Below are 27,833 nucleotides of genomic sequence, written 5' to 3'. Positions count from 1 at the left end.
ACCACAACAAAAAGTTGAGAAGGTAGTCTGTTTAAAGCTTAAATTTAAGCCTCTTTCCATTGAACACAAGGGATGGCCTTCTCAGGGTGGCCTTGGACACAAGACTTTCAAAGTCACCCTTTGCCCCAAGGGAACCTGGGAACCTGCTCCGGAAAGTGGCCTGAAAAGACCCAATCCCGCCCCCTAGAGCAGACCTGCTCCGGGTGTGGCTCACAGACGCCCCGCCTCAGTCTTCCAGTGTGGGCGGAGCTAAGAGTGCCCACCCAACCCGGGCCCCGCAGCGATCGGTGAGGGGCGTGGTCGAATGAAGCCACACCCCTCCCTCGCTCACAGTTCTGAAGCCAGGTTCAGCCCCGCCTTGCGTACTGCCCAGCCAGTTCTGAGTCCTGGCTCGGCTCCGCCTCAGGCGCACGCGCGGCCGATGGCCTGCGCCCACCGTGCGTCACTCAGGCCCCTGCCCCGCCCCCGCCGCGCCGCGCCTCCGAGCCGGGACGGCGGGGCGGGCCTTACGGCCCAGGCCCTTGCCCAGAGCCCGCCCCGGCCTCAGACCCTATGTAAGGTTGGCGGTGGCGGAGTCTGAGGCGTCGGTGGGAACTCACGAGCCTCGCACGCAGAGGCCCTCAGCGCCCCGTTTCCCGCTCTGCGGTATCCCCAGATCCCCGGACGGGTGCTGTGGGAGGCTGAGGACGGCATGCGGGACTACGACGAGGTGACCGCCTTCCTGGGCGAGTGGGGGCCCTTCCAGCGCCTCATTTTCTTCCTGCTCAGCGCCAGCATCATCCCCAATGGCTTCAATGGTATGTCTATCGTGTTCCTGGCGGGGACCCCGGAGCACCGTTGCCTTGTGCCTCACACCGTGAACTTGAGCAGCGCGTGGCGCAACCACAGTATCCCGTTGGAGACGAAGGACGGACGACAGGTGCCTCAGAGCTGCCGCCGCTACCGACTGGCCACCATCGCCAACTTCTCTGCGCTGGGGCTGGAGCCGGGACGGGACGTGGACCTGGAGCAGCTGGAGCAAGAGAACTGCCTGGATGGCTGGGAGTACAACAAGGACGTCTTCCTGTCCACCATCGTGACAGAGGTAGGTGGCAGCCCCCTGTCAGGGTCTGGTGACATCGCGGGCGACGGTTGTAGCCCTTCGTTCAACGCTCAGGATCCCTGGTGATGAACATCCTCCAGTCAGGTGGCCCAGGAACATTTTATGAGATGACTTCTAGTCACAGTACACCCCTCGGTGTACAAGTGTCAGGCTGGCCGTCTGTCTGTAGGGGTCGCATTGAAGATAGAGTCCCCAAGGTACTACCCCTAGGAGATTCCCTGAGGCCCTGAGTGGTGGGACTTTTTCAAGATACTGATGTGATTCAGAGGGGTGGAATTAGGACTTGCTCCAGAGAAGAGATTACGGTTTTAGCCTCTGTTCAGAAAGGAAATACTCTTTGCAGAACTTTTTAAAGTTAAAGAAACATGTGTTCCAAACTCTCTACCCTTTCTCTATTCTTCCTTCCCTCACCTATCCTCACCCCGAAATGAAGTCTTGACATGCCCCAGGAGAAACTGTCTTCCATTTGTCCTCAATGGATTGTTACTTCTTGAGGACCCATGTGTCATCACATCTATCCAGGGTGACTTGTTGGTATGGAGTCTTTTCCACAGTATTCTGAGACAAGGTCACTGGGGAGTTAAGGCATATAATCTCTGAAGATCGATGGAAACCTAATTCCTCCTCCCCTCGCACTTTATTCTTGGGTGACTTTGATGCTTCTCTGAAGTCACTCAGCTGAGGATGTGGCAGGCTGTTTAATGGTGCATGTGGATCTGTTTGGGGACTTGGGCACCAATTGTAATTTCCTGCAGTCTCAGCAGTATTGAATATGCAGACAGTGAAAAGAATCTTCTGTGATACCATTGGACAACTGGCTCATTGAGTGTCAGGAACTGGGATTGACCAGTTATGCTTTCTGAAGGAGATAGCTTCTTGGTGAGTTTAGCTCTTAGGTCTAAATCCAACACCAAGAAATGGATCCAGGAGGATGTATAGAAAGGAGCAGTACAGTTGGGGATTTAGCTCAGTGGTAGAGCGTTTGCCTAGCAAGCGCAAGGCCCTGGGTTCGGTCCTCAGCTCTGGGGAAAAAAAAAAAAAAGAAGAAAAAAAAATAAAGGAGCAGTAGGGACAAGCTAGGAGTACCTGTTTGGCATCTAAGCTTCCTGGAAGTAGAGACTGAGCTTCCCTCCTTATAGGGACCCTCAGGTATATTTTTCTTCAGGGGATTGTCATCCTTCAAGAGTAGAGACTGAGAGTATCCCCACAAGAGTTACTGCTTGTTTCCTTTGGGTGTTTGCAGTTAGTTGTGTCTAAAACCTGTGCTTACCTACTGTCTAAGTAAGTAGTAAGAATGAAATCCGAGCTCCATTGGGGACTTTTAACTTAAGTGACATCATGCCAGGACCAGGTATCACTACCTAACAGATAAAAGGACTGATCAGTGCTAATCAGTGATGGAGCACTCTTTTAGTCTGAGCACTCAGGAGGCAGAGGCAGGAAGATCTCTATTGAATTAGAGGTCAGCCTGGTCTACAGAGTAAGTTCTAGGACAGCCAAGGCTACACAGGAAAATCCTGTTTTGAAAAACAAAACAACAACAAAAAGTATATTTACTGAGTTAGATAGCTGAGTGTTTTTGACCCATAAGTCCACAGAGAAGGGATTTTTCAGCTGTTTCACATCTTGAGCTCCAAAACTCCTAAGTGCTTGGAAGCAAGCGATGGCAGAGGCTGCTGGAGTTGACACATCAATTCCTAAAATCTGCTATGGCAGCCCAAGGAAGGGGCAGTTGAAATCTGAAGCAGCTTCCTGTCATGTCTTTATTTTTTACCCTGACCTTGAGAGTGCCGGGCTCTCTCTAGTCATTTTGCCCCTGCTTCACTGCCATCTTGCTTGCTGCCAAGGCCGAAAGCAGTTCTGTTCAGCTCCTAGAAGCTGACTGAGCAGCAAAAGTCCAGATTCTTTTGACCTACTGCATTACTAATGTCAGTGTTTATTTATTTTTTCAATGGATCTGGATGCTATTGAGCTGTCTTAGCAGTTTCATAAGAGTTATATGCCCTTTCACCTACTTACAGGTCAGCAGTCTTTGCAGGAGGCAAGTTTAATACTTTACTTAGCTCTTTTCTTTGGGAATACTGGAATGCCTGTCTTGAAGTTCAAGGCTTGTCCACTCAGATGAACAGACATTGTTGAAAGCTGCTGCATTAACACTCTGATGACTTTTTCCAAGATCTGTTTTCTTTCAACCCAGACCTAGTCTGCTGACAACTGCAACTCATCAGCAGCTCCCTGCCTGCTAAATGTCTCTAAACTTGCTCTCTGCCCCAAATCAAGGATAAAGGTCTTTTAAGTGCACTGTTAATTGAATTCCTCTTGTCTTTCTTTCTTTCTTTTGACAGAAGGCTGACTTTTTTTTCCCCTTTCAAGTTAAATTACATACAAAAAGTACTAAACTTGGCAATAGATTAGGTTTCTGTGTCTCCCTGAATCTTGACAGGATGCTAGATGAGGAAGATCTTTTATCAGAACGTTTTTATTGAAGTGGTGAGTGAATAAATTATGAACCTTTCCAGAAGGCTTAAGAACTAACTGATAGACAAAAGAGACACTTGAGCTACCAGATTGGCTGGGAATGTTTAAGGGAAATGTGGTTCTCCACCCCACTGACTGCAGCTTGGCTCTGTGTGTGTCTAAAATCAGGCAGTGAGGTTGGACAAAAGAAAGAGACCCTTCTTGGGAGGTTAAAGAGCTTCTGCGTCCACATTTCAGGAAAGCTTGGTGAACTACATGCCTGTAGACTGGTACCTCTTCTTGTTCCTTGCTCATCCCAGGCACACCTAGAATCCTAAGTCCCACCACATCATACTTCTTTTTTTTTTTGGTTCTTTTTTTTCGGAGCTGGGGACCAAACCCAGGGCCTTGCGCTTCCTAGGCAAGCGCTCTACCACTGAGCTAAATCCCCAACCCCCACATCATACTTCTGAATCCAGGACTACCCCTTCCTCTGAAAACCTGGGTGATTTCTTAGGTTTCTGGGTCACCTGCTCTGTGGTCTCAATGGAAATTCAGTCAAGTTTTCTTTATAACTTTGTGGTGTCTATGACTTAGGACTCCTTCAGCTGCGGTCTGACATGGCTCTACATTGCTCTGTACCATGTCTCTTGCTTTCCATAAGTCTCTTGCCTAGGCATTGACAGTTCTTCAAATCACTCTCTTTTGTTCAGTCTGTGTTTTCATCAGTCTTGTCTCTTGCCTAGACCATCTTGGAAAAATGGGAATTCCTCCCACTGTTATCCACAGCCCACCTAGATAAAAATTCCTAGCACCCTAGGTGGTTGGGCTGGCATGAGTCTGAGACACTTGGAGCCAGGACCTTGCCTGTGCTAGCCATCCACCCCCAACCCGTCTGCATTCCCCTCCCCACCTCTCTCTCTCTCTCTCTCTCTCTCTCTCTCTCTCTCTCTCTCTCTCTCTGGAAAGTCACAGACCTTCATTGCTTTGCAGCTGCATGGCAAACCAAAGTGGCTACTTGTGCATACACAGCTGTAGTAGACACAGCTGACAGGAAGCAATCAAACTGAGACCTTCTCTTGCTCAGAACCATCACCCTGCGTCAGGGTTCTGATAGTGACACAAAGTCAGGAGTCACAGAACAAAGAAAAGACTTTATTCTAAAGATTGAGGTGTGGGGTTCATCTGGGCTTTGGGCAGCTAGGCCTGGTGCCTAAAACTATAGGAAATGATGATGTTGAAGGCCCTTTTATCCATTGATCCCCTCACCATACATCCTATAGTTCCCAGGTCATTCCTCTGCTCAGGGCACTGTGGGCACAATAGAGGCTTTAATAGCAAATACTACTTCTCTTTTTCTGAGAGTCCTGAAGTAAAGATCCACTTTTTTTTTTTAATTATGGAGATTGAGTCTTGCTGCATTGCCTTGGCTGAACACAAGTGTTCTTCCTGCCTCTAGCTCCTGAGTGATGGGACTACAACCTCTCACAGCTAGGATTCATCATTAATTATACTGGAAAGCAGAACAAAATGTTTTAGAAATAAATGCCTTAAAGACTAACTGATACCTGCCAGTATGCTTGGTCACTGATGCAAACACAGTTTGTACATTGCAGAGAAGACTTTTGCCTGTTGGGCACAAATCTTATCACTTTTCCAGGTAGTTCGCCGATAGAACATGTAGTCTCTGGAGCCTATACTCCCCATCTCCCGCCCCACTCCCTTTCTTCACATAGTTGAAACGCAATTCTCATTACAGATGAAGCCAAGAGTCATACTTCTTTGAGCTGGAGAGATGTCTAAGTGAGTAAGTGCTTGTTGCACAAGCATAAAGATCTGACATTGGATCCCAGCTCCCACATTAAAAGAAGAAAGGAGGGTTGGGGATTTAGCTCAGTGGTAGAGCGCTTGCCTAGCAAGTGCAAGGCCCTGGGTTCGGTCCCCAGCTCCGAAAAATAGAAAAGAAAAAAAAAAAAAGAAAAAAAAAGAAAGGAAGGAAGGAAAGGATAGGGCTGGAGAGATTTCTAAGTGCTCATCTGAGTTCAATTTCTAGTACCCATGGGTGATTCACAACTGTTACTAGAGCTCCAGAGGATCCAACCAACACCTTCCATCTGCAGAAACAAGCATATACATGTGGCAGACACTTACATAAACACACACACACACACACACACACACAGACACTCACACAGCCATGCAGCCAGGCAATGGTGGAACACACCTTTAATCCCAACACTCAGGAGGCAAAGGCAGGCAGGCAGGTTTCTGAGTTCTGGGCCATCCTGGATTTGAGTTCCAGGATAGCCAGCACTACACAGAGACTCCCAGTTAAAAGAGGTGGGGGTTGGGAGAAAGCAAGGCATGGCTACATTATTCAGTAAAAGACCCTGTCTTAAAGGAATAATGCAGGACACCCAACATGCTCCTCTAGTTTCTATGTATGTAGTCATACATTCATATATACACATGCAAACACATGTATAACATATGCATTAAATAATAAATAAGATACGATACAATTTTTTAACCTTTTAAAAACTTCTCAATAGCTATTTCTTTAAACATTTTTTCTGTAAATACATTTTTATTTTATTTTTACTTTTGGAAATTTTTAATTGGATTTTTTTTTTTCCAAAGCTGGGGACCAGACCTAGGGCCTTGCACTTGTTAGGCAAGCACTCTGCCACTCAGCTAAATCACGAACTCCTTTATGGGATTTTTTTTATATTTATATTTCAAATGTTATCCTCTTTCTCCCCTCTCCTATACCCTCTCCCCCCCAGCTGTTTTTTTAAAGATTTATTTTTATGTGTGTGAATGCTTTACATGCAGGCGTTTGAGGTATCACGTGCATGTGGAGTCCAAAAGAGTGCATGGGATCCTCTAGGGGGAAAAAAAGCAACTTAACAGATTGCTTGAGACATAAATGAAATAAAGAGTATATCTCAATGGACCGTTTGAAAATACTTGACAGCTATATTAATATACCCTTGAACCCAGAGAACCTGAGTCAAATGTACTAGAGAGGCACATTTCTGACTAGACAAAAGTGCAGACCCTTGGTCACAGCTGTTCTAGAGTCTCCAAGTTTGGTTCTCCTTACAGCTCTCTAGCCATGAAGCTTGACTGGTGGCCAAGTCCGTCATCCACCCACCAAGTAGAAGAGAACCCTGATGTCTGGGCTTCCAGAGCTTTAGTTATAACTGAGTGGCCAGATGAGGACAGGAGTACTAGGTTCAAGGGTACGCTCATTAAGCAGGAGTACTTAACTTTGACTATCATCCCACCCCTCTAATACAAACTCAGGCCAAGTCCACATGCCTACTGTATTAGATATGAAAGCTGATTCACCCTGTACTCCTGAGACATCTTATCATTCCTGACTCTACTCACAGGCGCCATGTGGCCACTAGGAAACAAGTATTAATGTGACCCATGTCTTAGTTAAGGTTTTACTGCTGTCAACAGACACCATGACCAAGGCAAGCCTTATAAAGACAGCATTTAATTGGGGCTGGCTTACAGGTTCATCCGTTCAGTCCATTATCAACAAGGCGGGAACATGGTGGCATCTACATCTTCATCTGAAGGCTGCTAGCAAATACTGGCTTCCAGGCGCTAGGATGAGGGTCTTAAAGCCCACACCTACTCTGACAAGGCCACACCTTTTAATAGTGACACTTCCAGGATCAAGCGTATACAAACCATCACAAGCAGGCATTTAGAGTTGCCAGGGACTGTCAATGGTAGGTGACAGCATAGTTACTGCATTGAGTTATCCCAAACTAAGGACAGGATAAATCAAGCAGGTAAGGTGAAAGCCAGAAAGATGCTACCATGCCTACAGAGCAATTTGACCTGTTTTCACATGGAATCCGGCCTTGCAAGTATGTTTTGGAGACTTACTTAGGGCTACAACTTTAGGACTTGACTTTAGAATCTGTGTATATTTCCCTTTTCCTCCTCCTCTACTACCTCCTACTTCCTTTTTAAAGACATGGTCTGATGTAGCCCAGATTAACCTTGATAGTAACTTGTAGTTAAGGCTGACCTTAAACACTGACATTCTGATCCTTCTTCCCAACTGCACCCATGAACTACCATACCTAGTTGGTGCAATGCTGGGGATTGAAGCCAGGGCATCCTGGATGCTAAGCAAGCACTCTTCCAGCTCAGCTACAACCCAGCCTCTGAGTGGATTTTTGTCTACCTTGGATGTATCAGTTCCCAACCATCACATGGGACATGTTGATAAACAGCTTATAGCAACTTATCCTTCATGTCATCTTTGTTGTAGCAAAAGCAATATATTTTATCATATTTAAGAATGATAGTAGCATAATTCTATCTATGACACAGAAGCTGCCTATCATTATTGGTTCCTTCAGCTTTATGACCCCAACCATTCCCAGTCATGGTATTAGCAGCCATGTGTGGAACATTTGTCCACCTACCAGCATGCACAAAAACCATCACTGACCAGAGATCAGTGTCAGGCTTGGTAGAATGCTGCCGCTTGCCCTTCTTCTCACCTTGAATTGAACCGTGACATGGGAGCCTACTCTATGAAAGACAAGATGGAGAGGGAAAGACCAACTGCTTTCTCTGCATTCCTGCTCAGGTGAGTCATTGCGTAGATCATTGAGCTCCTATAGTCAGAACATTCAGGGATGTAGGGTATGCCAGTTCATTTTCCAAGAAGCCTTAAATTTCAGAAAAGTACTGAGTAATGCATCCCTTTGCTCCTCCTACAGTGGGACCTGGTGTGTAAGGATGACTGGAAAGCCCCACTCACCACCTCCTTGTTTTTCGTGGGTGTGCTGATGGGCTCCTTCATTTCGGGACAGCTCTCAGACAGGTAAGGTGTCCAGCACTGGTCAAGGAGTATATACCTGGACTTGACTTCAAATGATGATGTTCTCTTAGCCCAGGGCCATTTGTTTCAGAAGCAGCACTATGTCTAGCATAGACTCCATATCAAGTAAAATGGGCCAACAACCTCCCACATCATTTCATAATGTTTGCTGAACAGAGAAAGACTAATCTTCCCAAGGAGATTAAAGCATCCTCCTATCCCTGAGAAAGGGAGAGGTTGACACATGTGTACATGCACTGTACTGTAGAACATTAAGCAGTACCATGGTGGCCACCTGTATTCTGAAGGTAGGATTCTGGCTCTGAACAAGGTAAGAGAAGATAGAGATCTCACTAGTCAGTAGTGCTACATCATAACTGTAATGATGTACTCTGACGCCCCTCTGCTAAATGGCTGAGGGTATAGCACTTACTGTATGACCAAAAGAATGAACGGTATTTGTTACAAGCATGGCATTGTACAATTTTAAAGCCTTATCTAAAGTCCATTAATGGCTTAGAGAGTCAAAAAACCCTTGAAATTCAAGTAGCGGGTGGTGGTGCATATCTCTAATACTACTACTCAGATGGGTGAGACCAAAGGATTGAGAGTTCAAGGCCAACTTGAAATACTTCGGGAGAATCTGTCTCAGCAACCAAAGGCAACAATAAAAATAGAGATTGTCTATGAGGGTTTATTGTCTTTATTGTCTTTATTGTTACGTCATCAAGAACTGTGAAGTTCTCAGAAGGTCCATTATGCTAAGTCCCTTTAGTTAGAGCTTTGGGATCTATCACGACAGCTGAGGTCAGCAGAGAGCACTTGGCCATGGTGGCACTGATAGGATACTCCTAGACACAGGAGATCCAGGTTCTCAACTTATGGGTCGAAACCCCTGTCAGAGGGATAATTACAGTTCTTAACAGTAGCAATATTACAGTTATGACATAGTATCAGAAGAGTCTTATGCTTGGGGTTAGTCTTAGTTAGGGTTTCCATTGTAATGAAGAGACACCATGACCAAGGCAACTTTTATAAAGGACACCATTTAATTGGCTGGCTTAAGAGTTTCAGAGATTTGATCCATTATCATGGCAGGAAGCATGTCAGCATCCAGGCAGACATGGTTTAAGATAGAGAAAGAACCAAGAATTCTACATCTTGATCAGAAGGCAACCAGTAGAAACTGTCTCTTCCTCACTGGGAGGAGAGATTGAGCACTAGTATCCCTCAAAGCCCACCCCGGCAATGACACATTTCCTCCAACAAGGACTTACCTATTCTGACAAGGACATATCTCCTAATAGTGTCTTTCCCTGTGGGACAAGCATTCAAACACACGTCTGTGGGGGCCAAACCTATTCAAACTGCTGCAGGGGGTCACCATAACATGAGGAACTGTATTGAAGGGTCCCACCATTAGGAAGCTGAGAACCTCTGCAGTAGAGGGTGCTCAGCATCCTCCTGGCCAGCTAGGAAGCTCACAGAGAAGTCCAGGCTGAGACAGAATATCATCTTGCCTGGGAAGCAAAGCTACTTACTCTGTCACATGCTCTGTCACATGCTCTGTCACATGCTCCCGGAGCTGCATGATTTCATGTGTACATCTACGGATCAGTCTCCCATCATTTCTCAAAGTTTTTTGGTTGTTTTCTTAATTTTTATTTTTTTGTGTATGAAGAAGAGGTGTATAAGCAACAAAATATATTTGCAGGTTCGGGAACAGCTTTTACATTAGTTCCAAGGATCCACTAGAGCATCAGGCTTGTATAGCGAACATTTTGTCTACTGAGCTATCTTTCTGGCCCTTCTAATATTCATTCATTCATTCATTTATTTAGGCCAGGTTGGCATTAAACGTATGGCAGTCCTCCTGCCTCACTTTCTTGATGCTAGAATTACAAGGATGTACACTACTCTCGGCTAATGAAAACTTACAAACTGCATATCTCATTAGATTTATTTTTCAAAAGTCACTTAGTGATTAAATATAAAATACTGAACTGCTACAGGGTACACTACAGACATCACTAAGATGTCGTGTCTAGAGGCACACTGCTTTAGGACCAGTACTCAGGAAGCAGAAGATGCAGGTGGTTCTCTGAGTTTGAAAATAGTCTGGTATATACAGAGCTATACAGAGAAACCCTGTTTCCAAAAAAATACTAAAAAATTTTTTAAATACAGATGTCATGTCAGGAGCCTGTGACCATGATTGCAAGTTTGGGCTGAGCCTGTTGGGCCCTCCCTGTTGGGAATGACACTTCTCTTAATCTAGTAACAAGCATTGATTGATTGCTTTTGTTTATTTAGCAAATATGTAGTATGTGCCAGGCACTGTTCCAAGTACAGCACACCTTAAAAACCAAATAGGTGACCATATCTTCACCCCCTGTGACAGGAACTGTTATTCCCACTTTGTAAGTGGGGCAAGTAAAACACTGTGGCTAATTTATGTGCCAGGGTATGTGGTTGGCAAGTGGCAGGTTCTACTGAGGCCCAGGGCTCCTTGCTCCTCTGGCTTTCTGGACTATCTCTGCTCATCCAGAACGCGCCTTTACAGAGCAGATAGATGGATTCAACTTACTGAAGAAGCGATTATTTTCCTTGGCCATGGGAAATGATACCAGAGAAGGTCAGAGTGCCATGAAAGTGTCCATCAGGGGTCAGGAGGATTTACTGGGAAGCAAAGCATGAGCTGAAAGTTGAAAGATGAGTAGACATTTGGTGTCAAAGAGGTGGAGAGAAGAAAGGCACTCTGGGCAGGAAAACCCATCATGTGTTAAAGTCTAGACAAGAGGCTTAGGAACAGAAAAAAGTCCACTGTGGTTGAGGTCTGGAAACTCAGATGGAGACAAGGACCACGAAGCAGGCAGAGGCCAGAGCTGATGGGCAAACGTGGCTTAGCTCAGATCGCAGTGAAGCATTTGGATTGGAGAAGTGAGGAGCCTTGAGAGTTGTTTTTTGACTATCAGACATGCATTTTGAAAAAGGATTTGATAGGATTGTATTGATGGAAGGAAAATGAGAGGAATCAATCTCTCTGTCTCTCTCTCTCTCTCTCTCTCTCTCTCTCTGTCTCTCTCTCTGTCTCTCTCTCTGTCTCTCTCTCTCTCTCTCTCTCTCTCTCTCTGTGTGTGTATATGTGTGTGTGTGTGTGTGTGTGTTGTGTTTTTCAAGATGGGGTTTCTCTGTGTGGCCCTGGCTGTCCTAGAACTCGCCCTGTAGACCATGCTGGCCTCAAACTCACAGATTCACCTGTCTCTTAACAAAAGCATGTGTCGATAATCAAATATTTCACCACCTGAGCTACGTTTCTTGCTCCCTGCCTCAAAATTTTCAGAAAAGGTCTTCTAACACATTCCATCACCCTTCTGCAGGGAAGGCTTTAGTATGCTCATGAATTTGTTTTTTTATTGTTTGTTTGAGAGTAAAGACTTTAGTGTGGAAATGAGGAGGGACCTTAAAGGGACCAATTAGGAGCTTTTTGGTGGTTCATAAAAGGATGATAGGGGATGAGCATAGGACCAAGGCTGCTAGAGATGGGGAGATGAGGTAGTGAAGTCTGGAGGACTTGCTGGCTGGTCAAATGTAGGGAGTAAGGAGGGAAATGCTCTGACTTTCATAATAAATTAAGATATTATATCCTTTAATAACGAAGACAAAGAACTAAATTTGCAGAGAAAATATTGAATGTTATTGAATTCAGGGTGATTGTAAGACCTCTGATTGGAGAGGTTCGGGGTATCGTTGGATGTATGGATGCTCCTCGAGACCTTCCAGTATGTATAATGCAGGGGAAGGGCAAACAGGCTAAGAGGTCCTCCAGGTAGAGGTGAGGAATTCAAGTGTAGAATGAGCACTGTATCTCAAAGGAATTGAACAATGTCAAAAGCAAGGAAGAAGGGGGTTGAGGATTTAGCTCAGTGGTAGAGCGCTAGCTTAGCAACCGCAAGGCCCTGGGCTCAGTCCCCAGCTCCGGAAAAAAAAAAAAAAAAAAAAAAAAAAAAAACAAGGAAGAAGGTATACCACGTTGGGTGTAGAAACTTTGCCAGTTGTATCCTAGGTTAAATAGATCTTTATGAGTCAGCTTAAGAACCTGTTTATCATGCAATAGAACACCACCATCACAGAGCAAAGTGTAGAATTTCCACATTAAAGTGTTTATGCTCAAAGAAACAATAAAAACAAAATTCCTGAGCATACTAAGGATTAACTTCCCTGCAGAGGGTGATAGAATGTGTTAAAAGACCTTTTCTGAAACATTTTGAGGCAGGGAGCAAGGGATGTGGCTCAGGTCGTGAAGTATTTGACTATCATGCATGAAACCCTATGTTTGATCTACACACCGCATAATCCATGTGTGGTGGTGCACACCTGCAATCTTAGCACTTAGAAGATGAAGGCAGGAGGATTAGAAATTTATGGTCATGCTCTATTACATAGTGACTTAGAGGCCAGCCTGGGATAAATGAAATCCTCCCTCAACACCATCTCTGAATGCATGTGTGTGTGTGTGTGTGTGTGTGTGTGTGTGTGTGTGTGATAGCTTTTGCAATGAAATCTCTTTTCAGTGAGTTTCTTTAGCCTGTAAATGAAACACTGAAAGTACTGTGTTCAGACTGTAGTCCATGTTTGCAGCTCCCAGCACCACCCTCAAGCCTGTCTGCACACCCAGAGAAGTACTAGGGCTTATGAGATGGACAGCTCACTGCTATTCAGTACCAGGTTGAAAACCAAACCAGAGAACTAACTGTTGGGGCAATAGATTTATGCCTTCAGCTTGTTATCTGGAGAATCAGCAGTAACTTTTTGTATGGGACAAATGTAAAGCTTTCTTCCCAGCTATTCCTGTCTAAATTCAAATGAAATTAAAATGATTTTACATTGTTACAGCTTTTATATGACATTACTAAGCTAGCTTTCTGGATTATGAGAGTCACAACACAGAGAATAAGTAGATTGGTATTTCCTGGTTTTGTAAATATGTGTGTTTGCTATTTTATTGCCAGTCTTTAAAAGTGACCGGACCAGGTCTGTGAGTGGGAGACATTGCTCTGAGTAAAGCTCAACCACCTGAGTTCTGTCATCAGGACCCACATGGTAGAAGGAGAGAACCAACCCCAGCAAGTTGTCCTCTGACCTCCACATGCACTCCTCTAGTTCACATGCACCCCACCCCCCTACACCTCCCATCAAATTACTTTCTGAATCCTGAACCTGGGGAATTAGCACAGTGAAGGGCTGCCCCACAACCATGAAGTTCCATACTCAGTCCCCAGCACCCAGCACCCAGCACCCAGCACCCATGTAATATCAGGGTGGCATGGCATGCCTTTATTGTCCCAGTGACTGAAGGACAGGACCAGCAGGCTCCCTGAAGATTATTGGCAAGTCACCCTAGCCTAGGAGTGAGTTCTAGATGCCCGTGAGAAACCTGTCTTAAAAATGGTGTTCTGCATAATAACACCGAGATTGACCTCTGGTCTCCACATGCATATACACACATGTGCACAGGAGAACACACACTCACACATATGCACATACATGCACATGTACACACACACACACACACACACACACACACACACACACACACACACACACACCAAGGAAAGCCTCCAAAAAGAGATTCTCACTGTAAGGAAGGATGTAAAGAAAGTAGAAAGCTATGTCCCGGGAAGGGATTGATGCATGCTTTGATAGCACTCAGGAAAACTGCAACACGTTAGTCAGAACAGATGCCTAGAACACCAGAGGAAGCATTATGTCAGGTGTATCAAAGAGTGCTTCCCAAAGAGATCAGTGTGTGAGTCTGCATGGACTTAGGAGAAGACCCACCATGTAGACAGTGCATGTGAATGTATTCTCCAGAAAGAACCATGACCAAAAGAAAACAAGCGTGCTAACTTAGCAAAGACAGCAGCAGTCTACACTGTAGGTGATGATGCCAGTCTTCTCCTCCTCTGCTGCCTTTGTGCAGTTGCCCGTAATCTATCCCATAATATACAGTTTTGAGTGCTGGGTCTTCTTTTTGCAGTTGCTTTTGTTTCCATTTCATTTGTGATGGAAATTTAACCCAGGACCTTGTGTGTGCTCAGCATGCACTTTGCCTCTGAGCTGTACCCGTCTCCTCTGGGTACTTTGACATACAAGTATTGTTGTCTATAATTCACTATGCTGTAGATGTCATATTTGCATAATTTCCAATTTTTATGTTGGAACTTCCTCAGTAAATGAAGAAATGTACTTTATGAACGTCTAAACTTGTGAAATATAAAAATTTCTCTAGATCCTTGTGCAATTGATGGAAGTGTTTTGTTTGTTTGTTTGTTTGTTTAAGTTTATCTCATCAGTTAAATTGGAGGCTGAAAAGAAAACCTGCTGTTCCTGTAGAGAACCGGGATTTGATTCCTAGTTACAGATTCCCACCTCTAGCCTCAGTTCCAAGGGATCTGGTGTTCTCCTCTAGCCTCTGAGGTCACCAGGCATGCATATGATGCCCAGACACACCTGCAGGCAAGAATACCTATACACATAAAATTAATTTTTTCAAAATTATGCTTTCAGCATTTTGATGCTTTGAAATTTTAGTTTCAACATTCAAGATTATGGAGTTCCAGAAATTGTCTTTTGATTTTATTGTTCAAACTCCTTTTTTGTGTAATTACTGTTTGTAGGGGTGGGGAGGATAGTTTTTTCATTCATTTATTTATTAAAAATGTGTTTCTACTATGTAGCCCTATTTGGCTTGGAACACCTACCTTTGTCTCTCAAGTGCTAAAATCGAAGGAATTTGCCACCACAACAGACCGCTCTTCAAATATAAATTTTGTCTTGTCCATTTACAAACTTTAGTATCTTGGGACTACAGAAATGGCTTAGCAATTAAGATTACTGGCTATTCTTGCAAAAGACATAAATTCAGATACTAGCACATACATGACAGGTTATAACCATCTGTATCTCTAGTTTCAGGAGCAGGGATGTATATACACCAGCACTAGGTGCATATACATGCACATAAAATAGTGAAATTATTGTATTTCATTAATTTAATTTAATAAATTTAATAATTTAATTTAATAAATTTTAGTCTAATTTATTCTGGTGTTTTCCCCTTTACTTTTTCTTTGCCTTGAGGTTTATCTATTAAAGAACCCTGAGCAGTTTCATTGTAGAATTTCCCACACCAGGTCTGGGTGATCTTATATGCCTAAGCTTCTTTATTCTGTGCAGAAAGACAGCATATTCATAGGCTCAGGTCAGGGTCAGTCTCTGACAAGATTATAGGAGAGTATCACATGGTTGTCGGTCACTCACACAGTGTCAGTTCATGAGGTGCTGTACAATAGTGACACAGAATTTTTTCTCTTTTTACTCAGGATTTTCATCACTTATAGAAAACATTCTTCCTCTACATGTATTTCAAGTTATTCATATCATTGATAGAGGAAAGTCAGGATAAGTGACCAGTCTTCATTGACTAAGAATTACGTTTTATCTGCTTTAAAAACTTATTATGAACATGTGGATTTACACATAACAAATGTCTTTCCATCCCCTGCAGTCATTAGCCCCATTGTGGCACTGCCATTGAGGTAGCCTGAGTGTCCAGACTACACATTCATCCTGGAAAGTATGGAATTCAATGTCCGCATGGAGAGTGAGAGGGAGGGAACTACCCTGGTGCCAGTCCCTGTGTCGGGAGACAGCCCCTCTGTGGAGCCAGTGGCTGCTGCCTCTCCCAGCTGCTTCTCTGTGACCCTCCTTTCCTCTCCAGGTTTGGTCGCAAGAATGTGCTGTTTTTGACCATGGGCATGCAGACTGGCTTCAGCTTCCTGCAGCTCTTCTCTGTGAACTTCGAGATGTTTACAGTGCTTTTTGTCCTTGTTGGCATGGGTCAGATCTCCAACTACGTGGCAGCATTTGTCCTGGGTATGGACATCAGGTTGGAGTTGAGTACTTAATCCTGTGTTTCACTTTACTGGAGACAAGTTGTGATGTCCCTCACTAGAATTCCCTAGTAAATAAACCTACTTCACCACATGGGAAGTTGAGCCTGACAAGGGTTCTGACTTCTGATGTCCTGTTCTTCTGGCCTCTGACTTGTGGCCTCTTGGCCTTATTAGTACTTCAGTCATTAACTAGAATTCCCTTTTTAAAGGCTTGCATGGAAAGAAGGAGGCACACCAAGGAGAGATGGGCCATGATGGGCAGGCTCCCCAGGAAAGGGATGCTGCAGAGCATTGCTGCCTATCAGTGTCTGCCCAGGAGAGTGAGTTGAGCAGTGCAGTTCAGGTTTGGGTCAGAGTCTATCCTTCAGTGCTATGATTTAGACAAGCTACCTTGTTCCCACTGGAAAGCTTCTAGTCTCCCTGTTTAGAAGAGCCTTGCTCTAACCAATCAGATCACTGGGTTCCTTTGGCTGTATACTGGGAAGGATGATTATTTTCTTAGTTACTAGAACATTTTTTCTACAAAGGATAATAGTTAGCATGTGTGGCTTTAGTGGTGATTTTGCCTTTGGTTAATTCTTCCTTGTGTAAGGATTTACAGGGGTGTAACGCTCTTTAGCATGTGTCTGAGGGTGGTGATGATGTTTTCATAAGAGAACTGTTGCCTAGGGACCTCAGAGAAATACCCCAGGAGCAAATCAGAGCAGACTTAGTCAGTTCAGATGTAGCCCCCTCCCAGAGACTCTGAACACACAGCTACTTCTGGCTCCCTCTTGTCTCTATGTTAAAAATGATATCACAGAAGAGTTATAGGAAATAACCCTAATTAATGATTAACTTGACTCTTCCTTGTTTTGAACAGGAACAGAAATTCTTTCCAAGTCAATTCGAATTATATTCGCCACCTTAGGAGTTTGCATATTTTATGCATTTGGCTTCATGGTGCTGCCTCTGTTTGCATACTTCATCAGAGACTGGAGGATGCTGCTGCTTGCGCTCACTGTACCAGGGGTGCTGTGTGGGGCTCTCTGGTGGTAAGTGTGGCCCTGGCCCTTGGGCTGCCTACCCTGGGGGTGGCTTCTGTATCACGTCCAGTAGAGGGCAGCAGTAGGCCTAAAATTTCAATTCTAGATCCCACAAAAGGGGGGTGCATATTATTTATGTCAGTTCACAAAATCTCCCCATACTCAGAAAAGTCAAAAGAACACAGAATCCCAAGACATTAGCAGGCATCTCCTCTGCCCTGTTCTACGTCGAACTAAGAATTTGCTGCAAGCAGATAGAGACCAGCCAAACCTCTGGGAAGTCCCCAGGTCCCAGCAAGACCTAGACTATAGCTGCTTGATGCTGAGGCCCCAGACCGGGGGTTTGGAAAGTAAAGAGAGGGAGAGCTCCACATTGAGCTTCCTCCAGTGGCTGTGCAGAGGAAGGCAGGTCCAGCTGTGCTGCCACAGAGGAAGATTGGGCAGGGAAAGCAACAGCTATTCCAAGCCAAGAATGGATCCTGGCAGGTAGACTAGACTAAGTTGAGATCCTCACCCCTTGCACAGTGGAGAGCATCCTGGAGAGAATGGGAGCAGAAAAAACAATGTATCATGGCTCCTGGTTATGAGAGGAGAGAGGGCTGCCTGGTCACAAGCATAAGAAAAATACTCACCAGTCTCCGGCCCTAATAACAAGGCTGTTTTGTGTAGAGAGACCGACAAGTCTATTGAGTAAATCAGAGGTGGAGTAGGAAGAAGTGGATGTTAAGTGATCTCTGCAGAAGATCCTGTGCCTCTCGTGGACAGAGTAGAATAGAGCAGGATCTAGGTGGGCCTGACTCTCAGCAGAAGCCAGGCATCAGGAGCCCATCTTGTACCTGTCTCCTTAAAGCCCAGAAGGGGGCACCACCATTGCAGACATGCAGATGCCAGCCAGAGTGGGGATCCCCTTGGGATGTACAGGAGGATGCTTCAGGGTTTGCTCATTCCACTCAGTGCTCAGCAGAGCTCACACCTCAGGTAGTTACTGGACCATCTCTATTTCTGCCTTATGAATACTGCACATTCCACGCTCCTGCCTCTCTGTCTGAAACCTCACTTCCTGTATGCAGTTGAGCCATGTCCAGCCTCTAGAGAGCAGGAGGCCTCACTAGATTGTGCTGTACTTCCAGGTTCATCCCTGAGTCCCCCCGATGGCTCATCTCTCAAGGCCGAGTTAAAGAGGCAGAGGTGATCATCCGCAAAGCTGCCAAATTCAATGGGATTGTTGCGCCTTCCACTATCTTCGATCCCAGTGAGGTAAACACCATGTGGAAGCCACTGGGGAGGCTCCCACTGACCGTTTGAGGTCAGCAGCATGCAGCACAGCTCACAGGAACTTAGCCCTTGCCTTCCCTAAGCCATGGGCACCCCTAAGGCAAGGGTTGTTAAATGTAGAAGTTGGAGGAATAGAAGGATGGATGATTCAGTCTGTAAAGTGCTCGCCACACAAGCATCAGGGCCCAAGTTCAGATCCCCAACAACAGACTGAATGCCAGGCATGGCTGAGTGTGGCTGTAATCCCAGTACTGGGGGAGCAGAGACAGCAGGACCCCTGGGGCTTACTGGATAGAAGGACAACCAGTCAATGAGAAACATTGCAAGTCAAACTGTAGCGCGTGTGCTCTCTCTCTCTCTCTCTCTCTTTCTCTCTCTCTCTCTCTCTCTCTCTCTGTAGTCATATTTTTTAATCATTCTTTTTTCTTCCTCTTTTTTTTTTTTTTTTGAGACAGGGGTTCTGAGTGTAGCTCTAACTCTCCTGGAACTGACACTGTAGACCAGGTTGGCCTCAAACTCCAAGGTCTGCCTTCCTCTGCCTCCCTAGTGGAGAGATTAAAGGTATATGCCACAACCACCTTCCCCCAACACCCCATTTTAGATAGGATCTCACTATGTAACTCTGTGTAGTCTGTCTAGGTTGGCCTCAAACTCACAGAAACTTGACTGTCTCTGCCTCTCCAGTGTTCAGATTAAAATGATATGCGATCATTCCTGGCTTAATTATTTTTTTAATAGTAAACACCCTTCATGAGAAAGAGGTTTTCATCCACTCCAGTATTTTGAGAAGTTGTTTCTTATGCCTCAGAGATTGTCATCTGAAGATAATCAGAACAGTGGTAGATTTACAATCAGCAGTGTTCTGTCTCTGTTCACTCAATTCGTTGTTACCCATCATCCTAGAGCCTGGTTCTTTCTGATGGCCACTTCTCTTCTCCATTCTTCCATACTCTAAGGCCACAACTTTTTGTGGTCCTGGTTTTTGCTTCCTGTTCCCTTTTCCAGACTCATGAGGTTGACACTGCAGATGCTGGCAGATATGGCTCTGGGTTTGTCTCTTATATGAGAAGAAAGGGACTGGTTGAAGGGGCAGCTGCCTGCAGCCGTGCTGCAGTGTGAGCAGCAGACATGATTGAGATGCTCTAGGCAGGATGAGGACTTACAGCTTGAGCTGCAGGAGATGGAGCCGTTGTTATGAGCAGACAAGAACCAAGAGCTCTGCTAGCATCTCCCTGAAGCGATAGCTGTCACTCAGCCTTCTCCAGAAGGGCTCTGAAGCACAGAAGGCAGTGCTGAGGGCATTTTAAGTCAGATGGCTTTGGTGACATTTAAGTAAAGGGTTAGTCTGGGTGAATCTATAAGCCTCACTGGCATCACTAAGGAAATGTAGTTATTTCAGAGGATTCTTTGAGTCCCAAGTTGACCTTTTGCTAAACTGGTGAGCTGGTAGAAACAAGCTCCCAAGCTGGGTTAGCTAAGAAAGCAACAGCAGTATGTTTAGACATGTGGTTTAGTGATGGCCTTGGCTTTGTCGAATCTCATAGGAAGTTAATCTGGGTGAAGGGTGGGTCAGTTTTCCTGTTTTTCAATTTGTTTTTTTTTTTTCTCCTGGAAATAGACCAGTAACAACATAGCATGAGGACTCCCAACATCCACTCTACTTACATATCAGCTCACAAAAATTGACAGCCACTTTTTTTTCTCTCTGACCAAGAGAGTTAGGAGTCAGCCTTACTTAGGCAACTTCAAGGCCTCCTTGGGAAGTGACAGTGAGTGAGGATGGGCAGGTTGATGCATGAGGCAACTGTCAGCTTGGGCCTCTGCCTTTGCTGTCCTTTCTTTTTTAAAACCTCTTTCTCATTTACTCTAGTTTGTCCTTGACTAAGGCTGCAGGGACCTTGGACAGTCCCTTAAGTCGTTGTACTTCTGTCTTTTCAAGGAAGAACCTTGGAACTCTTGAGAAGTGATGGGGGGCTAGGTGTGTGTCTGTAGGAGGCACGTCTTCAACCTGTTCTCCTTCCAGAACCACTATTTTCTTCCTGCAGTTACAAGACTTAAATTCCAAGAAGCCTCAGTCGCACCACATTTATGATCTGGTCCGAACACGAAATATCAGGATCATCACCATCATGTCCATAATCCTGTGGTGCGTAAGTGAGACCTGCCTGAACCACACCCACTGTCAGGACTCTCGTCTACAGACATGCTTCAGACCAAAGCTGAAGCCTCTGTCATCACATGACACAAGGGTTCTTCCTTGGGATGGATGGCAGCCATGGGGACATAACAGTTTTTAATGTAATGGAAACCCAGGAAAGGAGAAAATAATCATGGTGGCTGTTTGAGATCTCGGGGTCCCACAAGGGAATCCCACAGGTTCTTCCTTAGTTGTCCTGTCCCTTGTCCCCACTCCTTCAGTAGATTATCTGTGGTAAATAGGAAGGAGCTGACAGAAATTCTACTGTGCTCATGGAGACAGAAGGAGCGGCCCTACATTGGGGCCACATTGCCTGCCATTTACACATACCCTACACGGCCCATGGCCGTATGCCTGGCTGTTCCTTTTTAAAAAGTTATCTGTTGATGACACATACTCTCTGCCTGGGACAGTTGGGGGTTTAAAGAAGGGCCTCAGTGAAGACACTTTATCCTTTATGCTCAAGAGGCTGCTAAGAGCTTTCTGGAAACACAGTGGGATATGGTCCTTCTGGGATGTTCATAAACTGTACTGAAGTCAGTGCTATGGCCTGGATGTCCTGTCCAGGTGTCTTCTGACAAGGTGTTACACACTTATCAGAAAGGAATCTATGATTCCTGGGGAGGAACAAGGATACCTGCATAGCTCCTGCCAGTCCCTTGGGACATTGGAGATCCTTGAGTGGTTCTACTGGATGAGTGGTGGTAAGATGGTAAAAGGGTAGACTTCCCCTCAGATCCCTCCTAATGGACTCAGCCAGCTTTGCAGAAAGAAGCCAGTTTACTTTCTGGTTTGGAGTGAGGCTTGGCCTGAGTCACCCTTCTCCAAGGAATTGTCCAGGAATCCTCACAGGCAATGCAGCACCCATGAATCCACCTCAGGAACAGGATCTGCTTGGAGACTATACCCCAGATTTCTAGCCTGAGTTACCCCACTTAGTTTGGATCTCCCACACTCTCCCACTGTTCTGGAGTTTCCTGGTGCTCATGAGCCTCGTCTCTTCCTTCACGATAGCAGCTGTGTTTCAACCTGTTCATGATTTAAAGATGGTCTATATAGGTCATCAATGAAGAACACCTCCTAGTATCAGAGCCAGACATGGGGTGGTCGGAAAACAGTGAGGCCTCACCATTGAGAGCTCCCCCTCCTAGAACACAGGAGGGTTCCTGGGAACCCTTTGTTGGCGGATCACAGTCTATTGACAGTCCTCCTCCAGATGTTTGTGCTCTATCTCCCTTCATGCCCCGCTCCTCTCACACCCTACCCAGTCCATTACTCATTCCCTGGCCACCTTACACTGCTGCTCGGAGAGCACATGCGGCAGAGCACTGGGTTCCAAATGCTTCAGAGGAGAATGTTAATGTTGGAGTACAGGGTGGCATTTTTCCCGCAGTGGCTAAGTCAGTATGAATTATGTAGGCTCTTGGTAAGACACGTTCTTTGTGGAACGTTCTGAAGATGCACTGGCAAAGGGTATATACACTCCTCATTGTGGCTGGGGAGACTTAGCTTTTGTCCTATGGAGTAAGGCACAGGGTGGAGTCTGCTACTGCCTGCCCTCCCATTCCCTGCACCAAGGGCAGTTCAGAACTTGTCAGGATGGAAGCTTGTTGAGGTGTGTGGGTCTGGAGAGGTGGATGTTGCTTCTCTAGATCTCTTCTGAACTCTCTTTCAGGCTGACCATATCAGTGGGCTACTTCGGACTTTCTCTTGACACTCCTAACTTGCATGGGGACATCTATGTGAACTGCTTCCTACTGGCAGCTGTTGAAGTCCCCGCCTATGTGTTGGCCTGGCTGTTGCTACAGCACCTGCCCCGGCGGTATTCTATCTCTGCTGCCCTCTTCCTGGGTGGCAGTGTCCTTCTCTTCATACAGCTGGTGCCTTCAGGTATGGACCAGCATTTGTTTACAGATATGAATTTTCTGTGTTTCCCTTTCTTGAACCAGGCTATTAATGACGTGAAGAAAGTAAAGACCGTTACACGTGTGCTGCATGTATAAAGTGCTCACTTAAAAATCAAGAGATGGTGTCACAAAACGACAGTGTTCTTCATGGCCTGGGCTTTGTTTGGTGGGAAGAAAGCGTTGGGCTGTTGATTAAGCCATAGGCCCAAGTTAATATATTCATATATATTTTCCTCTCTAGCATAAATAGAAAAGAGAGTCATCCCACTAGTTCTGTCTTATTACTTATTCAAGCAATAGCTGGAGTGACTCTGCATGGAGTCTGTTTCTAGTGGAGAAGAAAAGTTAGATGTGAACAGAAATAAAGGAAATTCATCTCATCTAAAGAGCAGTCATGGGTAGCACCCTGAACAAGAGGCACAGAACACCGTGAGAGTGTCAGAATATTTCAGAAGTTGATAGAGAAAACAGACCAAGGCATAGTGGGTCATACCTGCGATCCTAGCATAAGAGGAGGATGTAGGAGAATCAGAAGTTCAGGGTCATCCATAGCCCTCAGGGAGTCTGGGGCCAACCTAGGTTACATGAGATCTTAGTGAAACAAAGCAGAAGAATAAGGAAAAGCAGAGTTTTGTCAGGTACTGAGCCCCGTGTGCTTCAGGATAGCATGAAGAAGGAAAAGAAAGGTCTCAGAGGCTGTGGACAGGACTTTGTTGGTAAAACTGCCGTAGAATAGCACTAGTGAGCGGGAAGAACCCTTTTGGACAACTTGTATAACAGAATACAGGCTTTGTTTGTCTGTAACATGCCAGAATCATCCATGCCCCTGTGGCTTTGGGAACCCCTGGTAGTTACTTTGGGGTCTGTGATACTGGGACCTTTCACAGGACTACACCATTATGTGGCAGAAGGAACCTAGGAGCGGCTCTCACCTGAGCTCACAGTGATCTGTGGGACACTTAGTTATACCCATTAGGAGTGAAGTCAATTGGAGGGTCATCCCCAAGTTCAGATGGTTTTATTACACTTATTTATTTGGAGAAGGGAGACATGTTTCCAGCACACATGTAAAGGTCAGAGGACAACTTGCAGGATGTGGGAAGTGTTGGATCTCTCCTTCCAGTGTGCAGATCCTGGGGATGAAACTCAAGTTTTGGGCTTGGCTGAAAGCTCTGTTGCCCACTGGGCCACCTCGAAAGCCCAGATCTATGAACTCCTTGAGTAGACTGCACACACGACCTGAGTTAGAACTGACCTCCCCCATTCACACACAAGTCCTGAGTTAGATGCACCGTGCCCTCAGTGTGAGGACCAGGTGAAGCAGCTCACTTTAACACGGATTAAGGTAGGCGGGCTAGGCCGATAGGGCGCTTATGTTGGTGCCTCCGGGTTGAGGGACATGTACCCTCACATGAAGTGCCCTGTCTCCTTTACTAATCTCCTTTGAGGAATCTTAGCCATAGTGTTTTCTTCCAACAGGAAGTTACAGAAACTGACCAACCCTCTCCACCCCAAATCAGGGAGAAAAGGGAAGAGAACGCCTCAAGGCAACCCTAACACTGACGCTCTTGACTGTGCTAACTTTCTTTGTCTCTATAGAATTGTTTTACTTGTCCACTGCCCTGGTGATGGTGGGCAAGTTTGGAATCACCTCTGCCTATTCCATGGTCTATGTGTACACGGCCGAGCTGTACCCCACTGTGGTCAGAAACATGGGTGTGGGGGTCAGCTCCACAGCATCCCGCCTTGGCAGCATCCTGTCTCCCTACTTTGTCTACCTTGGTAAGTTCCACAGTGCACTGGAGCGATGGGACAGAAGCTCTAAGTAGCCTTAATGTGAGCTGGAGAACAAGCACCCAGGTTAGCAGGATGCTTCAGTTCCTGGATCCCTGACTGGAGAAGGTCCTTTGCAAGTGTAGTGTGGAGAAGGCCCTCATTTGCAAATGGAAAACAGCTCACAGAGCAGCTAGATGGGAATGAGAAAGTGTGGGAGTTTCTACTTCAGTCTCCCCAGTCCTTCCATCACAAAGTACAATTTCTTTATCATGCTTTAGGGAGCTAGTGTGCTTTACTGGAGGAATATCATTTTAGAGTTAGGAACATGAAGAGAATCCTGTCCATTCAAGAGATCTGATAGACAGACAGTTGCCATAACTTAAACACTTCATTCATTCAGTGTATCTGTGGAGGTCAGAGAACAATTTAGGGAGTCAGTTCTTTTCTTCTACCATGTGTATCCTGGGGATGGAACCCCAGACTCCACGCTTAGCAGCAAGTATTTTAAGCAGCTGAGCCATCTCCCTGGCCCTCAGTTTACTTTCCAAGACAATAGTCGACTAAGTTGTACGAGCTGGGCTTGAACTTGCTCTGCAGCCCCAGCAGCCCTTGAACTTTTGCTCCTCTTGCCTCAGCCTGCTGACCGGGTGGCATACAGGCCTGCATGGCACCCTTGACAGGGTGTTGTATGCCCTGTAAAGATGTGCCTTTTGACATTTTATGTAGCAGGACACCAATCTCTGTGGTTCAGAGAAGTCCTCCCTCCTGGCAGGGCTCCTCCTCTGCATAGCTCCAGCTCAGGAGAGGACTCGCCAGTGTCCAGAGAGCAGCAAGTCCCTTGCAAGCTCCATGGCTCTACTTAGGCGGCCCCTGGTCTAACCTGAGTGCAAATAGACTGTGACCGATCTACAGAGGTGGAAATTTGTTCCTGTCCTGGTCAAGCCCCTTGTGTTGCCTGGAAAGCCTGCAACTGTCCTGTCTCTGTTCCCCTAGACCTCTCTCTTGTCCAGTGTAAACACTGCTGGACCTCAGGCACATGTGTTCCAGGTCTGGGTTCTGACTCTTTAGATGCCAGACTCACTCTGGCAGCCCAGGCTTTAGGAAGCACTGGAGCCAACAGGACAGCAAGCCCTCTCTAGAGTCCTGAGAGAATGAAAGGCCCAACCAAGTCAAGTCTCACTGTAACCTGGGTCCTCTGCTCAACCACAGGTGCCTATGATCGCTTCCTGCCTTATATCCTCATGGGAAGTCTGACCATCCTGACAGCTATCCTCACCTTGTTCTTCCCAGAGAGCTTTGGTGCCCCTCTCCCCGACACCATTGACCAGATGCTCAGGGTCAAAGGGTAAGAGACCTCACTCCTAACACTGGATTCATCGGGTCTGGTCTGGCCTGGCCGTCTTAGGGGTCTGTTCCTTAAAGCAGTGCTCCCTGAATACTCTGTCTCACAATACCTGGACTACCTTAACTGGTGCTGTCTCTGGCAAAGGCCTGATACCAAGTGACAGGTGTCCTTGTGAATGAATGCCCATGAAAGCAGCAGCTCTGACCCAGGGCAGAGACCAAGACAAACATCAATACTTGCCTTTGGTTTGGTTTTGTTTCTCTCCCCATCTAGTTTACCTGTTTTGATACTGACAGGTATCTTTTTGAAGTTTGTTACTAACATTTGTTTTCCTTGTCTCAATAGAATAAAACAATGGCAAATCCAAAGCCAAACAAGGACGCAAAAAGATGGTGGAGAAAGCCCAACGGTCCTAAAGAGCACAGCCTTCTAACACCCTGTCCAGAAGGTGAAAAACTGAAAGGAAACCTGCGTGTAGTCAGAAATGCTCTCAATCACTGAGGGCTTTCTGTTCTGTTGACCTTGTGTCTCACATGCTCACGGATGGGGCATCTGTCCTGAAGAGCCACCTTCCTCCAGGGCCACCAAGGCTAACCACACACAGCTTGCACATCCCATCACAGTGTGGACTGGGGCCTCCCAGAGAAGTTACTGAGTCTCTTGAAGCAGTGGGACTTGGAAGACTGAGAAACATCTGCTAGACATGCTTTGTTATCCTGTAAGACCTGATAGTCACAGACAGAACAGCAGGTCTGTTTCCCCTCCTTTCCCTAACTGAAGAACTTACAGGAAAGGAATAAAAGTGACTCAGTGGTGGTGTGCTTGTCTAGGATGCACCAGAAGGAAACAAAAATTTCTTTTCAGAAAATAAGTGATTCCATGGGGAGTTTGATTTCTCATCTTACCTAAGTTAACCAAAATCCTGTGATCATTTTAACCCACAACAGAAGAACACAAGACCAAGGGAACCCTAAAGGAAACTGAGGTGAGGCTGGTACATAAAGCAGACAGTGTGTGGACTGTGGCTGCTCTGCCCCTCAGCCAGCTGTACTGTGTGTGTCTGGTCAGGGTCCTGCCTTGCCCAGACCCTGTGAGAAACCTACTGTTGAGGCCAGGCTTGGCCTCCACTGCTGTGTAAATCAGAACTCAGGCTGCCAGACACTTGGCTGTGTCTTGAGGGAAATGTATGGATAACAGAGTGTTCCTTCCTTCTTCCAGCACTGTCATGGGAGTTTGTCATCTGCTGTTGTATCTCAAGCTATTTGTCCTTTAGCAGAAACTTGGGAACTGCCTGTGTTTCCCAGCTCAGGGTTACCCTGGCTGGTGTGCAGTTGCCAATATAAATGGCCTTCACAGTCTTAGCCACTAGAGCGGCTCTGAGTGCCAAAAATACTAACACCATGCTTCTTCCTTTTACGATGTGTAATCATGAGGAAAATCACAAGAAAGAAATGTAAATTGTGTTCACAGTCTCTCAGAGTCGCTGGCTGCAGTCACATCGGTGGGGATTTCGTGTTCAGTGATTGTCTTCTCTTCTGATTATGTTGCCATGGTGCTCCGAAAGCACACGCTTCACGCTCTTAAAATGCAAAACAAACACAGAAACCCGTATTTTGTGAAAGCTACTGAAGTGCCTTGGGCAAGGATATGGTTTTAATAAACTGATTTTTTTTTTTAAATAATAGCAACTGAGTGCAGTCTTCATTCCTGGAATTCAATGAGTTTTTGCCACACCAGCACGCAGCTCTTCTGTAGGCTAATTGTAGCAGTGGTTTGAAGTTAAAATCTAACTCATTCTGTACAGTAGGTATCTACTTAATGCTGACCTCATTCCACTAGCCTGGGACACTTAGCCTGGTCTCCCTGGAAACAGCCTAAGCACAGAGCTTCTGCACAGTTACATATTTTACATAAATGACTCTGAGGAGCAGGA

At 45.7% G+C, this 27,833-nt stretch overlaps 1 protein-coding gene across 9 annotated transcripts; it reads left to right on the top strand.

The window, feature by feature from the left end:
• Positions 1-415: 415 nt before the first annotated feature.
• Slc22a5 (solute carrier family 22 member 5) lies at positions 416-27,584 on the top strand. Of its 9 annotated transcripts, NM_019269.2 has the most exons (10): positions 584-1,084; positions 8,317-8,420; positions 16,201-16,355; positions 17,238-17,409; positions 18,531-18,657; positions 20,721-20,821; positions 22,548-22,762; positions 24,379-24,561; positions 25,765-25,900; positions 26,246-27,584. In NM_019269.2, exons 1-10 carry the CDS (start codon positions 692-694, stop codon positions 26,331-26,333), a joined length of 1,674 nt encoding a protein of 557 aa, NP_062142.1. In that variant the 5' UTR covers positions 584-691; the 3' UTR covers positions 26,334-27,584. The 9 variants fall into 9 exon arrangements, 6 of the variants coding, with proteins under 6 accessions (XP_038941719.1, XP_038941720.1, NP_062142.1 ...); XM_039085795.2 differs by lacking the exons at positions 584-1,084; positions 16,201-16,355 and having other exon boundaries at positions 8,318-8,420; XM_039085794.1 differs by lacking the exons at positions 584-1,084; positions 8,317-8,420 and having other exon boundaries at positions 16,231-16,368.
• The last annotated feature ends 249 nt before the right edge of the window (positions 27,585-27,833 follow it).

The sequence above is a fragment of the Rattus norvegicus genome, chromosome 10 (assembly GCF_036323735.1).
Source record: "Rattus norvegicus strain BN/NHsdMcwi chromosome 10, GRCr8, whole genome shotgun sequence".
Taxonomy (NCBI): Eukaryota; Metazoa; Chordata; class Mammalia; order Rodentia; family Muridae; genus Rattus; species Rattus norvegicus.
Note: the sequence above shows the minus strand (reverse complement) of the source record. Positions and strands in the feature narration are given on the sequence as shown.